This window comes from Blennius ocellaris (genome assembly GCF_963422515.1).
Source record: "Blennius ocellaris genome assembly, chromosome: 3".
Lineage (NCBI taxonomy): Eukaryota > Metazoa > Chordata > Actinopteri > Blenniiformes > Blenniidae > Blennius > Blennius ocellaris.
The window spans coordinates 27,019,364-27,036,721 of record NC_137652.1 but is presented as its reverse complement, the minus strand read 5'-3'; the positions used below and the strand labels follow the sequence as shown (position 1 = coordinate 27,036,721).

Here is a 17,358-nt window from a genome sequence, read left to right as displayed (position 1 = left end):
TCTCTTGACCTGCACGCGTTTTCCATCTTTCATTCATTCACAAATACCAACAACCAACAAATAAAGTTGTAAACGAGTCAGAATAAACCCAAAATAGATGAGTTTTCATCAGTTTTTTTTCCTCACTTAAGAAACGTCACCTGGAAACAAAATTAGAATCATTAAAAAAAAAAGTAAATACATGACATATGGCATATACTTTGACTTATAGGCAAAACAAGAAACTAGTAATAACTCAATGCTGCATTTAAAACTAAACAATATTGACCTAAACTATTAATATCAATACATTTGAATCGAATCAGAACATTTATAAAAGGAAAAAAATAGATGATTATTCGGTGAATTAACGTTATGAAAGAATCATATGAATGATTGACACTTTATTTGTGTTTTGTAAGGAGATACTGAAAGAGCAACTATTCAAATGTCTAAACTGACTCCATCACAGGAAAAAGTACTGTCTTTAGAAACACTGAAGTATCAGGATCAAGTACTCCCAAGGATTAGATACTTTGTGATGACATCGTCAGTAATGGTGATATTAAAGTGTATGGAAATGACACAGGAGAATCATTATGGATACAAGCAGGAGTTTTCTCTACGGAAAAAAATTCAATTTAAGAAACAAACATGCAGATAAAATGTTTCCTTCTCTTAGTTGTTTATTATGCTGCAGTATGTTAAATTACACCTTTGAAAAATACTCACAAAAGTACAAACAACAACCCAAACTAGTGTATTAGAGTCACGAGAGGATTTTTCTTTGTTGATGCCACTCTGGCTGGAATTAGATCTTCCTGGATTCAAAGCTTCGCGCGCACAATCCAAACGCGCTTTAAAAGACGCCTCTTTAAGGCGAACATTTAATTATCCTGACTTCATAACAACGAGTTCAATTTGTTGTTGTTTTTTGTTTTTTTTTCCCTTCCAAAGGGTGAGTTGTTGTGTCAAGTTGAGCAACTAAATTATTTAGAGGATAACGCAGTTGCGTTTACGCTTCATGCGCACGTGCCTCGAATTCACTGACGATGGGCTGAATAATCCGACGGAGTAAATAAAGTGAATTCAAAGCGATCGCACGTGTCGGGGGTGAGGGACGGCGCCCCCCCCCCCCCCCAGTATCCCCCGGTACCGCGCGCTTCACGTTATTCCTCCGGCAAGACGCTCGGAGCGGGCGGAGCGCCTCCTTCCTGCAGACCTTTTGTCCGCCGCCCGCTCGCGCTGCCATGTTGCCATGGCTCCCTCGTGCCCCCGCCGCGCTCGCGCGGACCGCCGAGAAATAACGACGTTGTGATGAATCAGCATCTCTGCCGCGAGCCGCCGGTGTAACGACCGGGCACGCCAGGAATAAAACCGCGCGCGCGCACGCACGCAAGTGCATACCGTCTTTGTGTGTGTGTGTGTGTGTGTGTGTGTGTGTGTGTGTGTGTGTGTGTGTGTGTGTGTGTGTGTGTGTGTGTGTGTGTGTGTGTGTGTGTGTGTGTGTGTGTGTGTGTGTGTGTTCAAACATATAAACACACAGACGTTATCAATAAAATAAGAAGCCGCACGTGAGGGCGAGGGCCCGGTGGAAGCGGCTGACACAAAGCAAATGTCAAAACAGTGTGTGTGTGTGTGTGTGTGTGTGTGTGTGTGTGTGTGTGTGTGTGTGTGTGTGTGTGTGTGTGTGTGTGTGTGTGTGTGTGTGTGTGTGTGTGTGCGTGTGCGTGCGCGGCGAAGCTGTTTTTAGAGTGACTTAAACAAAATAAACCGTCGCCGCCGGCGGACGATCAGCTGACTGTCCGTCTGTTACCTGCGCGTGCGGCGGTCCGGTGTGTCCGCCGCTCCACCGGATCTCCAGCGCGGCTGAACGTGGAGGCTGCGTGTTGTTTTGTCACCGGAGCCGCTTTAAGTTGTCTCTCGGCTCTCCGTTACTCTCCGCTGTTTTAACATCCCCCCCCCCCCCCCCCCCTTCCCTCCTCCTCCTCCTCCTCCTCCTCCCCCGGTAGTGTGGCGGAGAGGAACCGGAGGGAATCCCCGGCCGGAGCCCGGTCCGCTGTAATTCCGACACATGGCTCCTCGCCGCCTGACAGCCGCTGCCCCCCTTTGTCTCTCTTATTATGAAATCTACGCTCGGTCGGCGGTGCGTGGCGCTGCGAGCCACCGGCACCGGAGTCGGGGGAAGAGCACGCATTGACACCTGGATGATGATGATGATTCAGCATTAACCGATTACTGCCCTTTAAACGGCGGCGGCGGCAGCGGCGGCGGCGGCGGAAGAGCGACGCAGTAGCGGCGGCAGCGGCGGAGACGCGGCAGCGCTCACCGGGAGAAGCGGCAGCGCTCGCGCAGCCACCGCGACTGTGCACACTCAGCAAAACAACCCCTCCACATTCAGCACTTTTTCTTCTTCTTCTTCAAATAATAATAATAAATAATAATAATAATGATAAAAAGAAAGAAAGAAAAACAAATTTGTAGTTTGGACGTCCACAAAGCTGACTCACCAGAAGTCGAACCGGCGCCTGTCGCCCACCGCGCACACCGGGTCTGTCGTCCGCCGACGGCTGGCCGAGCCGGCGAGGAGAGGAGACAGTTGGAGAAATGTTGTTTTTTCTTTTCTTTTCTTTTTTTTTTTCCGCTCACGCCTTCTCGCGGGTCTCGAGATATATCCACTCCTTCCTCGCTTGTTTCAGTCTGTGGTCGGAGGCGCCAGACGTCAAATGATGTTTGGGTCACATGGTTTCATTCATGAAGGATCTACGCAGCCCACTTTTAAAGAGACACGGAGCGACGAGACGTTACTACAGCGGCGTGCGCGCGCTGGCAGGACGGCTGTGCACGTTCTCTCAACACCTTTACTATAATATTATTATTATTGTTATTATTATTGTAGAGGATGCATGTTCTCCCTGAGTGTGTGTGCGGTGGTGTGTCTCTCGCTGTGTCTCTCCTGTGATGAACTGGCGACTTGTCCAGTATGTTACCTTCACGCAATATTGCCCGCTGGGTTCTGCTCCTGCACACCTTCCACATCATCATACCAACGTTCTGAGTATGTGTAAATGACAGAAAACGTGCGTTTCACAAGTGGGCTATCTAATTTACTCCCAGTCAAATATTCAGAAGATTCATATCAATATTAAAAGAATGACATGGCAGGAAATAGATAGTCACCTTTGATATTTACCAACGCTGTATTGCAAGAATTTCACACACTTTGGAAATTCAGCAGAGGTAGCACAGTAATTTGACTCCCAACTGTATCAAACATATGACAATTCACTAAAAATCAGTTTACTAACAGAGGGCAACCGTTTGGATCAATGCATGTTTGTACTCCAATATCGATTTCGGTTGGAATGAAGGAGTTTGCATACAAAACAAGAGAGAACACATCCAACGGTTCTCTTCCTCTTTCCTCTTTCCCTTTTGGGTGCATGTGAAATAAACCGGCAATACATACTGACTGACTGATGTGGTTATGTGGGCGTCCAAAGGCCTTTAAGGCATAAATCTCAGGCAGCTGAAAGTGGAGTTATATTTGGAATTATGGCTTGGTTTCAACAGGCGGTTTTTAAGAACTAAAATACAGCAGGATGAGATTCAGAAGCTATAAATCACTAAAGGATGCAGGTTAATATGGTACTTCTGTAATGATACAGGCGTCGATTTTAGTGCAGCGTCTATCTTGGTCCAAATAACTCGCATGCTAAGAATAGTTTCTGATAAAAGCTGCGGCTTTGGCGCGACACCAGAGGTCAGAGGTCAGCCAGAGTTTCAAACTACCAGACTGCTGATGCTTCAAAAATGTAAAGGTGTCAATTTAGTTTTTCCTTCTTTTCCAAGCAAACTGCAACTTTGTTGGGAAAAGTACCAAAAAAATTTTTTTTTGAGGTAGACGTTGGTTGCTAACACACTTCTGCACAGGAATTCATTTTCTTTTTGACGTATTTAGTCTGACAGCCGCACGCACTCATCTTACTCACTCACCTTGGGGCACTTCCAGTTTCATGTAGCTCCAACCGATCCCATGTGACATTGGGCAGAAAGCGGAGTTCAGGGTGCCAGTGCACTCACACCAGCAGCAATCTGGAGTCACCAACCTCCCAGGCATGTTTCGGACCGCAGGAGGAAACAGTTATGACCGAAGAAAAACCCCAACACAGGCACGGGAATATCAGAGAAAGCCCGAATCGAAAAGCCAAAATACTTTCACACCGACGGTCAATTTACACACATTAACTCACTAAATAAGGCACATTTTAGGAATTTAGAAGAAACGTCATGCAAACTCCAGACAGAAAGTGTGAAAAATTACAATAATCTGATTTATTTAAAAAAAAAAAACAACAACAACACACATTCCTCCATATTAAAACATTTGCACCATATGCATGGCAGCTGCAGTACAAAGCAACTCGCATGATGTTGATGACCACTGGCGATTCTCTTGGACGTTACCATTGCGGCCCAAGAGGGAAGCCAGACTGCAGATTCACCGCCTGTGTGCTAACTGCGCCAGTTTCCTCTTTCTGCAACCGTTTCACCAGACAGCTGCACTGCGATGATACTGTATCAGGCAGGAGATCACAACACACACACCGGTCCTTCACACACACACACACACACACACACCTCCTTCCCTGCTGTTCTGTGTGTGTGTGAGTGTGTGTGTGCGTGCGACTGCAGAGCGTCCCTGTGTCTAGTGGAAGTCGCTCTTCCTTCCATTGACTCCTCCTGGTTTCTGGCGCTCCTCTGGGCGTTGATACAATATGCAAACAACCACGTTACTGCAAAGGTCAGTGATTACATTGATTGAATGGAGATGACAGGAAGCATCTGGCCTACCTGTGGATAGAAATCCCACATGCTGTGTAGGGGCGCGCGCGCACACACACACACACGCACGCACACACAGTCTCCTCGTTTCCACACACAAATATATACACGCCTCACAATGTAAAAAGTTTCCACTCAGGATTATCTCCCAGTGAACTGCCGTCTCAGACCGTCTGCGGGTGTCGGGATGATTGACACGGAGCGCGTCGTCCTCACCTCGGGGCGGGAGAGCGGCTCGAGACGCCGTCCAGCCAATGAGAGGTGGCAGAAGTTTAATAATGAGAGGCAAATGGAAGTCTCTTCAGGAATGGCTAATCTTAACGGACAGCGGTAAGAGCGAGCGGAGAATAACCTTTTGGAATAAAAGAGGGATTACCAAGACACTTCAGCGGCGGAGGGAAAGAAAAAAAAAAACCATTGCACGCACAAATAAACAGGCGGCGTGCGCCGAGAGCGTGCGGGACGCAATTTCATCAAGAGACACTGGGGTGTGTATTAGTTTAAGGAAAATAAACTAATCCTACAACAGCAATAAATTGTTCAATTATAATGAGGACATGGCTCTTCACGAGCCATCACTCTTTTCCCATCATCTCCACTCCGCCATTATGCACCTGTGTATTGCCTGAATTCCCCCGCAGGCCTATCTCATTCCAGCACAAAGTGGCGTTTGTTAATCCGAAACGGTTGCAGCTTGAGGAGCAAAAAAGAAGAAGAAGAAAAAAAAAAGACCCAGATTTAAAAAAATAAATAAAAAAAGTATTTTACAGACTTGAAGTGAGCTACTGTCTACTAATTTGCAGAAATGTAACTGCACTTGTGTTTGCAGCGATCAGCCGGATTCAAAACTCGGTGATATTTAGTCTGGAAGTTCAGGACGGCGGGTGGTGGGAGGTGACGTTTACCCAAACACTGAAGTTTCTCCCGCTTTTCATTTCTGCTTTGTGACAAAGGCAGAGTGGAAAGCTTTCATCTCTGGAAGTGCATTTTACTGCAAAGATAAAGAAATGGTTAAAATAATAAAGTAACGAGGTATTAAATATATAATCTGTGATATGTTATCCATCCCGTTTCTGACAGCATCTTATTTATGCGGGAAAAAAACCAACCATTATGTTCAGGCTGGATCGTGTTGATTTCTATTTCAGCTGCTGCAGGTTTAAGCGGCTTTCCTTTTCTCTCTTATGTGTTCAACCGAACCGCTGCAAATCCAAAAGACTAAAACCTTTAAGTGAGGGTCTTTTCCTGGTTTTGTTTTCTCACCAGGGACAGAATTTATGTTTCTGTCAACGACCCATGAATGTGCCTTTATGTGTAGTTTGCATCTTCTCCCCCGTGTGTGTGTAGGGGGAGGGGGGGGGGATGCTTCGAGTATTTCAGTTTCCTCTCACGGTCTAAAAACAAGAATGCAAGGTTAAATTGAAGTGAGACAGGGTTTCTCCTGCCCTGGGCCACAGTGAGCTGAACAGATTCAGGATCAGCGCTACAGGTTGATGGGTGAAGGGAATCAGCATGAGAAAATTAAAACCACACAACTAGTCGGAATGCCTGAAAACTTGGAAAAGTCATTCTACCGTCAAGCCTCATCTCATGCTTACGTTCTGGAAAAAAAAAGAGGAAAGGACTTTTACCCTGAAAGCGGTAAATTAAAAAGATACCAAGGAAATTCCCAGGTCTGTCTTGAAATTCTAGAATCAGGGTTTTTTTTTTGTGTGTGTGTAAATTTTACACATTTAGAATTGAGATGCAATGAAGCGATTGTCAGTTCCGTGTTGATTCACATCAAGAGGTGTGTAGTCACTGAAACATGACACCGCAGCTCACTTTTAAGTCACTGTCAACCCGCAGCAACGTGAAGAGGGCAATTTGATCTTTGGGGGCACGTGCAACTGGGTCACGTTGATCACAGAGCGCCATCTGGAGGCCGGCGTGCATTTTAATGAGTCACTGATGGAGACGGGAGGCTGCAGGAGAAGCAAGTGGAGGGGAAACTAGAAACTCTGCTTCTTTAATATCAACAGTTTGTTCACTCACATCGCAGGTTGGCAGACAAAAAACAACAACAACATGATATTCAACATAAAGGGGATGAAAAGACAAAGAATTGGACGGATCGCATAATCTGTAGTTTGAAATTCACTGTTGGTAGTTTAAACTTTCTCGCAGAAAACAATTCGCTTATGAGAGAAAATGTACAAAGTGCCTTTGGGTGTTAAGACGCACAAAAAAAAAAAAAAAAAAAAAAAAGAAGGTTTAATTCAGAAGTCTATTGCAGCTTGGAATGACTCATAAGAAAAAAATACACTGTGGGCCAAAGGCACAAAGTCCTTGAATAACAAGTTGAAATCTGACTAAACAGTTTTAAAAAGTGTGTGTTTGATACACATTCAGTCTTCATTACCAGTTCAGTCCCTCCCCCCTCCGAAAAAAAACCAAATTGACAGACTTTACAGTGTGGTTTTCATCATTTCCCCTCTAAAGACATTAAAGACGTACATAAAAAGCGAGTTTTTTGGGGGGCAGCAGGAGGATCAGGTGACGAGCTGCCGGGCCGCTGCAGCTCCCAAACACAGAAACACTGGACACACATGCTCTCCTCTCCTCTCCTCTCCTCTCCTCTCCCCTCCTCTCCCCTCCCCTCCTCTCCTCTCCTCTCCTCTCCTCTCCTCTCCTCTCCATTGCTGGAGTTTTGCTGCTTCGCTTCGTGAGGCTGTAACAGTAGAAGAAGAAGAGCATCGCTGCAGGACGACCTGCTTCACAGCTCCGCTGGCGCTCAGCAGTTCAGAGTCCCTTTAAATATTTGTCTCACTTGTTGCTTCCACCCCTGTGCATGTTTCCACACGCCACACGCGTGACCTGTGTGTGTGTGTGTGTGTGTGTGCTCCCCCAAGTCTTCAGTTCTTCTTCTTGACCCCAGACGTACGATGGTTGAACAGGTTGAGTCCTGCCTTGCCGTTGCTGGTCTCGCCGACGGCGACGCCGGGCTGCTGCAGCACTTTGTCCAGCGTGGTTTTCTTGATGGCCGCTGGTGAGATTCGCTCCTGGTCTGCAAGATACTGCAGCTCACTGCGAGGAGGAGGAGGAGGAAGAGGAGGAGGAATCAAAACTCGACAACCAACATTTTCTTATACACTGACTAAGTTCTACTCTGGCTAAAGTGACCGGGTCCATTTTGAAGATACATGACCTTTGCAGCAGGACGTCTATAATCTACACATCAGGATGTTTCAACCACTGACGCTTTCATCGTAAAAGTCTTGTTTTTACATTAAAAAGGTGTACGGCTCTCACTCTAAATACACTATTTCACTGCAAACGCGTTTCCCTTCTCGTCAAATTTAACAATTCCTTTAAAACAAAAGACTTGATTCCTTGTAGAATGTTGAGGACTTTCGGCTCAATAACTGGCTCATTGATGAGAAACACACATGTTCCAGGCGTGGTAATCATGTGTGGCAGGAGCGATCAGCCTTTTCTCATTAAGCAGTGAAACGATGATTAACGGCAGCGTGGTCCACACCGGAGGGAAGATCTCACCGCGTCCTGATGCACGACGCCTCCACCGCCTTGATCAGGAGGCTGCGGAAGCCGCCGCTCTCCAGCACGTGCAGGGCGTGGATGGTGGCGCCCCCTGGAGAGCACACGTTGTCCTTCAGCTGCCCGGGGTGCTGCTCCGAGTCCAGCAGCATCTTGGCCGCGCCCTGAACACACACACACACACAGGGAACGGTGCAGGACTTTACTTCACGGAGACACACTCTGGGGGTCGACGGCAGCGTCGGTTAGAACATACACATCCATTTGTTTGTTTTCTTTTTTTAAAAACGTTTACGACGCGGCCGCCCAAAGTGTGGAGATCACGGCTGATCGCTTTCAACATGGTGGCGAGTTCGTGAGTCGTACATGATAAAGGATCCCCGTTCGGCTGGTTCATGATTACTTGACTGCAAAAATGTAAATCCAATATTCAGCTCAACAAGAGTGATTACTTACTAAATTTCAAAAAAAGTCGAGAACTAAAAAGCCTCAGTTGTACTTTTTCACGCAGGCCTGTTTTTCTTGGGCGCAGCAGAGCACACCATGAAAATGTCTATATTTCCACCAATCTCAACATAAAGCCAATTTTAATGAAACAATCTGGAGCAAATTCGTGTGAAATGTTTAAAAAAAACCTCCTTCTGCAACTACTGCTGCATTATGGGCGAGTTCATTCTCGCTGAAGAGTTTTGGCCCATGGTTCTTATAAATAAATCTTCAAACCAGCATAGAGTCATCAAAAATGTTTCTACCAGTAGAAAATGCAAACATTAAGCAACAAAGAGAGAGAAAAAAAAAAAAGGATTTTATTCAAGGTTTCATATGAAGGAAAGCTTCGTTCAGCTTGGCGGATGTATTGATGGTTTATATTTCTCAGATAAAGTTTTTACTCCCGTACAAAACACACAAACATTTAGATTTACTAAAACAAAACAAAACAAAAAAAATCTGATAATCTGACTTACTAATTTGTGATGGGAAGCCAGACTTGTGGAAAATAAAAGCTCTCAGTGAAAAATAAGGCAGGCGAGTGTGAAGGAACGGGTGTAAAAGACAAATAAGCAATGAAGTGAAGGAACGGAGAATATTCTGCATCTCTGACATGGAACAAGGAGGACGAAAGACTGGAGCAGCTGAAAGGGGAACAACTGTTTAAAAAAAAAAAAAAGAATTATCTTCCAGTCTTTTAATTTGATAAACCTCCAAGCTGTGGTCTCACCAACACGCATTAACAAAACCCAACCATATTTGGTTTTATGCTTAAAAACAGCAATTCAAAATTTGTCGTCACCCTGCAGGAAACAGATCAAAATAAATCCTCCTACCCCCCCCTCACTTTTTTTGGGGGGGACGAGCCAGCGTGCCCCGTAGGTGTTTATTTTTCCTGGCGTTTCATTATTGCGTCGAACAAAAGTCAGCAGTTATCAGACAGTAAAATTGCTGGGTGCACTGAAAGCAACTCCATCTTAATGAGTTTTCTGCCTGCAAACATGCACGGCAGCAGATCAAGGAGATTTAATATCCAGAGTTGGTGCAACAAAAGACACACACACAGACAGACACACACACAACTGACCAGTAGGGCCTGAGCTCCGAGGCGGACGGCCAGTCTCCGGGGAAGACCCATCTTCACCCCTCCGTCTGCGAGCGCGTCCACGGCCGTGAACGCCTGGGGGAGCAAAGAGACGCCACCGTTATTTTACCAGACTTTACAGGCCTCATGTCGGACCGACACGTCACCAGGCCTTCTTACCATGATCCAGTCAAACAGCCTCACACGCTGCTGCCATTAGGAAGTAAAGCATCATAATGGTATTCTACTCATATTTACATGGTCATTTGGAGCTGTGACACTACCATGTTGAGGCATTTCTAATATTTTTTGGCTTTTCTATACACAAACACCGGAGGGAGGAAATAAACAACACCTCTTGAAATAAATTCCTTCTCCCGGGAAGGAGATTTTTTATAAATAACTGCTGCAATGGATCATATCTGATGATCCTAATCAAGTGGCTGCGGAGTAGAAATAAGTAGCGTAGCAACTCGATTTAGTGATTTTTAACAAAAGAAGAAAAATTATCACCTTCATAAAATTGGATTTTTGTTTATGCAACTGTTGTTAAATCCAAAAAAAAAAAATGTTCCGTTGGTTTTCAGAAATATGTGATGACGTGCGATTGTTGTGGTGGAGTATTTACCAGAGTTGATAAATGGGTTCAGTGGAAAGACAAGAAATGAAAGCAGCAGCACAAATCTCTCTGTGGCACAAACGGCCCAGAGGTGAAGTTAGCTGAATACCAACGACGTACCTGAATTTATCTAGTGTCAGAAAAGGGGCAATCTGAGAATTTCTGGGTTTGATTGGACGATCCTACCGAGGAAATATGGGGCATCTGACATAACTAATATATGAGCGCGAAGCTCCATTTCTCTGATTCTTTCCTTCACACAGATAGAATAATCAGTCGAGGACACTGGAGTCACGCTCATTTCACTTCAGTCCAGGTTGATCTCAATAAACCCACATTTAGTCCTAAATAATAGCACAAAGAAGGACCAATAGATTCTGATGCTACTTCTTTTATAAAATCAAATAAAAACTGACATTTTTCTAAAAAGAGATTTGGTTGTTGGGTCTCTTTGCTTGGGAATGGAGGACGAATCAAGAACAAAAGATTCTCTAGTAGGAAAAAGAAATGCATCTGATGTTCTACAGTAATATCGTCATATTTTTTTTTACATTTTCTGACGACATGAACCCGTTTCATGTTGTGAAAGCTTTCGCATCATTACATGTCATATTTCAGTATTTAGGAATTCATTACAACAGCATAACAAGTTACACAGTTAAATGTGATGCAAGTACAATATCGGAGAATTCCGGTGCTCCAGCAAAACTCTTGTGATTTAAATGAGAAAGATATTGCAAAATTAAAAAACCTTGAGGTGTGTTGTTAGGAAAAAAGAAATGGGAATACACAAAAAACTCCTTCCTGAGCTCAATGCAGACCAGCTGATAAAAAGCCAAGACAAAATGACTCTTTAATTTCCTCGTCGGCTGCACACTTCAGTCTACACACAGTACCTTCAGTCTGCACACAGTACCTCCAGTCTACACACAGTACCTCCAGTCTGCACACAGTACCTCCAGTCTGCACACAGTACCTCCAGTCTACACACAGTACCTGCAGTCTACACACAGTCCCTCCAGTCTGCACACAGTACCTCCAGTCTGCACACAGTACCTCCAGTCTACACACAGTACCTCCAGTCTGCACACAGTACCTCCAGTCTGCACACAGTCCCTCCAGTCTGCACACAGTACCTCCAGTCTACACACAGTACCTCCAGTCTACACACAGTACCTCCAGTCTGCACACAGTACCTCCAGTCTGCACACAGTACCTTCAGTCTGCACACAGTACCTTCAGTCTGCACACAGTACCTCCAGTCTGCACACAGTCCCTCCAGTCTGCACACAGTCCCTCCAGTCTGCACACAGTACCTCCAGTCTGCACACAGTACCTCCAGTCTACACACAGTACCTCCAGTCTACACACAGTACCTTCAGTCTACACACAGTACCTCCAGTCTGCACACAGTACCTCCAGTCTACACACAGTACCTCCAGTCTACACACAGTACCTTCAGTCTACACACAGTACCTCCAGTCTACACACAGTACCTCCAGTCTACACACAGTACCTTCAGCGTGACCGTTTTATGAACAAGACTAGCGTCGTTTTGTTTGTTTGTTGGTTTTTTTTTATACCACCGATTGACTTTAAAAACAGTAATACATCCACAGAATATACCAAGAGGAGGGCCACGCACACTGAATGCTAATTTTTCCAAGATTAAAGTCTTCTGTCATTTTGGTCAAATCTAAGTTGCTGAAGACGCTGAACTCAAAACATTCAAAGCAAATAAACACTTAAATCCTTTGTCGTATAGACTTTATCTGTAGAAACTTTCGGCTTCCATCTGCGAGGATGTACTCATTATTCTCAGCGTCTTATCAGGAACTGTCACTACTTTTGACACATTACAGGGTGAATAATTAATGTAAAATATTGTGACTGGCTCGGAGAGCAGACAGCAGAAGATAAACGTGAGCAATGGCAGCCAGTCTTCCAGAAACAGAGCCTATCAGATCGGTTCTCCATCAATCTGAATGAGCCTCAGCGGCTCTCAAAGGACCAGAAGGAGAGTCTGGAGAGAAACAACTGAACAAAGCAGAATCCGAGAGGGTTTATTTTTGGATGAAGACTTCATAGAGGGATAGTGATGTAGTGGCTGGTGCGGGTTCGAGTGTAATCGGCGATTCTAATATTAACAGGAGGAGTGTGTGTGTGCTCTGGGATCAGCTTCAGCCCTCCTGTCTGTCGGATGAAGTGGTGTGAAATATGAATGGACGGTTGGACCAGTACAGCCTCCACGTTTCCCCCCCATTAAGGAATCAAAGTCAAATCCTCCAACTACACGCCGAGCCGCCTCAGCCACGCATCATTGTGAAGTTACTCACGTAGGCCGGTCCGCTGCCGCTCAGGCCGGTGACGGCGTCAATGAGGTCCTCCTCCACCTCCGTGCAGAAACCCACACTGGCCATCAGCTGCTCCAGCAGCTTCCCGTCCTCCACCTGAAAGAGTGAAGTCATCAAGCTTCCACAGACACTTTCACTCCCTGATGGAGCTGGCTGCTGCGGCCACGCCACACTGCAAGACGTTCACTTCTCCTGCAGCCAGTTAAACTTTCCTCACCTCTGCATGTGTCCCGGTGGCGTACACCGTCGCTCCCTCCTTCACCACCACCGGAGTGTTCGTCATGCACCGCATGACTTTAGGAGCTGTCCGGTACTGAAGCAGCTTCTGCAAAACAAAATAAAGGAATCGGTCGCAAACGTTTTCTTGCCATCCCCAGCAACAGAACCCAACGAGAACAGGCTCAGGAGGATTGAGGAGTTGTTTCAGAGGCGGACCTTCTCTATGGAGCTGATGGTGACACCAGCGGCACAGGACACGATGAGGTGGCGGTCCTCGATGTCGGGTCCGATCTCGTCCAGCACGAAGGGGATGATGTGGGGCTTCACGGCCAGGAAGAGCACGTCACTCTTGTTCACCGTCTCTTTGTTGCTCGTTGTCAGATTTACACCCATTTTCTACAAAACCAGTAAGAACAGGCGAAATCAGTGAACAACCAGGGCTTATAAACAATCAAACTGCATTTCTACATTGTGGAAGATTAATAAACTGTGAGACAAAATAGGCTTTAACAGTGCAATAATGAAGAAAATCATCAAAGCCTGTGACAAGGGTTACCGCTACTTCCTGCACACATGTAGGCACTGAATCTATTTACAATAACTCAACAACTCATGTTGCATAATGACTACAGGTGTTTTCCTCCAGTTTGGGTGTGGGGAAGCAGAGGCATTCATTAATTTATGGCTGGACTGCTCAATAGCTCTGGATACATATACAGACTAGACTTACCTCAGCTTGGTGGGTCAGTTTTAGTGTGAAACTGCAATTAATAGAAAATAACTCAACTTTTTCCAGTCCCACGGCTGGGAGAAAAAGAACTTGGATGCAGCGTTTTATGATATTATGATTGTGGTTCTGGATGCTGAGGTGACTTGCTTTGGCCAAGGTAAACTTATAAAGCGTTTATTCACACAAAAAGAGGAGGAACCATAATGACCGTAATTATGTGTATCGTCCAAGTTTAATGACCGTGCAGGACGAGCAGACACGTAACACCACACAAACATTAAAAGACCGAGCTCCTCACCCTCAGACCCGACACAGTGGGCAGGTCTGTGTCCGGGGAGCTGGCTGTGATCCTGTGAGTCGCGATCACACCTGGGCAGGAGGCAGGAGGCAGGAGGCAGGAAGGAGGAGGCAGGAGGCAGGAGAGATGATAAGGTGGGAAAGAACAGCTCATCAGTCAAGAGACACTTTAACAAGAGACTGGAATGTAGATGAGAGAACTTTAAAAGGAAACAATCACGTTAGATTAGAAAGAGAATGACAGAAAAGTCAATACGGCTCCAAATCTATACCAGAACAACACAGTGAGGTCGTCCGACTAAAGTCTTCACGACTCTTCTTATTTGCTTTAAATACTGCCAAGCCAATTAATTAGCAGTTATTCAAGTGATTCTTCTGCCTTTGTTGCAGAAGACGAATGCCCCATGATCTGCAGCGTTGGCCCGTGAGCAGTAAATTCACCCGTGGCGTGGGCAGGTGTGTGTCGACACACATTTCAGGAGTGGCGTTCTGCTATGAAGACATTTCGATTCATGCGTGTTTTTATGGGTAAACAAGACGATAAAATGCCACGTAGTGAATATTAATGTTTCCGTGATTGTGTACAAGCTTGTGAAAGCAGAGAATAATAAAAAAAAAAAACCCAAGTGTGACAGTAGATTTCCAGGCTGGACTCACCTGCAGCAGTGAAGCCTTTGACCAGCGCATGAGCCAGCTGGCCTGCTCCAATGAACCCAACACTCATCCTGGCAATGATGTGGCGTTTCTGCCCTGGAGAGAGAGAGAGGAGGGGGGGGGGGGGGGGGACAACAACAACATAGTGAGATGGTGTGTGCAGACTGGAAAACAAAGCCTTCTGATGCACATCATGTCATTCACTTTGGAAGAAAAGTGCAGAAAGAGACTTTTGGTGGTGATGAAATCTGGAGAAAACTCCTGTAGCTGGTCCAAAGACAGTGAACAGTGATGAAACACCTCCTCTGACACTGAGTGACACTCTGGAAGCTTCACACACACATACCCACACACACACACACACGAAACTCATCTGCATGAAATATTTCAGAAAGTGACAGTTCGAGCTTCAGGCTACATTCAGCCGAGGACACGAAGCTTCCAACTCATTAACGCCGCCGGATTGTAAGCGGCTCTGCACACACCCGAAAACCCACACCACAGGTTGAAACTCCGTTAGGTACAGACGTTAACATCTTCTAATGTTTTCTTCTTCTTTTTTTTTTGCTAACAAGCTGTCAATTTGTGAAGATTTGAATCTGAATCACAGATGATAGCTTTTCTAGCTAGCCGGTGACCTCCTGAGAGCGGCTAGCGCCAAATAAAACAAAAACGGGATGAAATACATCATACCTCCAGCTAGATAATCCGCCTGAAGCCACTGAGAATACAGATGTTGGTTGTGGACGTGAGCGTTACTCCCGAGACGCAGAAAAAAAGTCAAAAAGTGGCACTTATTTGTGTGTCAACGTGGCTTCCTTTCTACTCTTGCCTCATTCACCGGTAATGGACAGCGGTCCGGACCAATCAGGGCAGAGATAGTATGAGCGTTCGGCCAATCATAAGCCAGGTGGGTACATGTGGGCGGGGTTTACAGTCCGTGCAGCCCAGTTGCATCAGCCCTGGGGTTTCAGCTCGCGCTGCCGCCTGAAGGAAAATAGGTCAAATCTGAGGAGAGTGACACGTGGAGGAAGTTTGTAGACAAAACCAGGACTCATCAGCGTCTATTCTCACCGTGTTTGACTCATCTGACACCAAAGCGGGACTGATCTCACCTTTCCGCACCATGTCTGGTCATGTTTTGGGACAAAAACGGGACTTCACAGCATCTATTCTCTCATCATGTATCAGTGATGTAACACAGTTACTAAGCGTCAATGTCACGAAACCAGAGCAGTTTGTAAAGTCAAGGTTAAACCTGGCATCATGAGCCTGGTCTCATCCAAGACAGTTTCAATATCGACTTCAAATTCAAGCAACCTGATTACAGAAGCTTAAAATTACAAAAGAAACACAAATCTATAAAGCAGGGGGGCAGGCAGGGTAAACGTATTGATAAAGCACCAATCAGATAGTGTTTACAAGGAAATACAAGAAATACATTTTAAAAAAAGGGATTAGGACAAGGGGATCAATAAAATATAAAATGTATTAAAATGACATTTTATATTTGTTTTAGTTAGTTTTATATTAGTTGTTGCAATTACTATTGCAACAACACATCATCAGTAGAGTAAAACTAACCTGTCTCACGACGGTCTAACCCCAGCTCACATTCCCTATTAGTGGGTGAACAATCCTTGGTGACTTCTGCTTCACAATGATAGGAAGAGCCGACATCGAAGGATCAAAAAGCGACGTCGCTATGAACGCTTGGCCGCCACAAGCCAGTGTGAGAATTGTTATCCAGCTGATCGCACATTACAGCATAGTTTAGTAAGTGATCTACTCTTTACCCCTTGAATTCTGTTGGTTTCAGTATATTTCCTGTGACATTATGTAAAAACAAACATAGCTTGCTCATACCGGTCATCTACTTTTAAAATACGTCTCATTTTCCTGTGATAAAACACATCTTTAATTAGTCTGATATCACCGTCTACCTACTGCACTGACATGTCAAGATGAGTCACCAAAACACTTCGAGTTTTCAGCCTTCTATTATTAATATTGTTTTTGGCCTGTGAATTTGAATAAAATGTTTTTTTTCCAATTGCAGACTTTGCATTTGTTTCCTCTCCCCGTAGATTTGGTGGAACACGAAATGTGTGTTCGTTAATGAGCAGTGGCTACAGCTTCTTTCTTTTTTCTTTTTTTTTTGCACACTATCCCCTGGTAGTTCGACGGCACATCCACAGAAAAATGAGCCTTGAACTTGGCCTGTAACTGACAGTTTGATGCTTGAAATCTCCCCTCTGCACGTTTTAATGGGATTGACCCTCTTCTTCTCCTCCATCTGCCTGTCTCTTCCTTTCATGTTTCAGATGCCATGCCGTGCCATGCCAGGCTAAATTTACCCTCCACAGGAGGAAACGGTATGTCTCCTTTTTGGGGGGAACCACATTCCATTTATTCTCCTCACAGGAACGCGGAGTGAGACATTGAGTACGCTCCCATCTCTATGTATATCTATGTATATAAAGCAAAGGCCTGAGGTTGATCCCTGAAAGCTCCACCAGCTGCTCAGAGCCTCGTCTGCCTCCATCAGCCG

At 45.3% G+C, this 17,358-nt stretch overlaps 2 protein-coding genes across 2 annotated transcripts in view; both read right to left on the bottom strand.

The window, feature by feature from the left end:
* Positions 1-2,623, bottom strand: part of mafgb (v-maf avian musculoaponeurotic fibrosarcoma oncogene homolog Gb) — a gene marked incomplete at its 3' end in the record, with an annotated part of 17,490 nt that extends 14,867 nt beyond the window's left edge. The window contains 1 exon segment of the mRNA XM_080520955.1: positions 2,490-2,623.
* A 4,230-nt stretch (positions 2,624-6,853) lies between these two features.
* On the bottom strand, positions 6,854-15,639 carry pycr1b (pyrroline-5-carboxylate reductase 1b). Its single transcript, XM_080519091.1, has 9 exons — positions 15,501-15,639; positions 14,811-14,903; positions 14,155-14,225; positions 13,343-13,522; positions 13,125-13,232; positions 12,890-13,003; positions 9,938-10,030; positions 8,362-8,525; positions 6,854-7,890 (listed from the first exon to the last, which is right to left on the bottom strand). Exons 2-9 carry the CDS (start codon positions 14,875-14,877, stop codon positions 7,719-7,721), a joined length of 969 nt encoding a protein of 322 aa, XP_080375217.1. The 5' UTR covers positions 14,878-14,903; positions 15,501-15,639; the 3' UTR covers positions 6,854-7,718.
* Between the last annotated feature and the right edge of the window lie 1,719 nt (positions 15,640-17,358).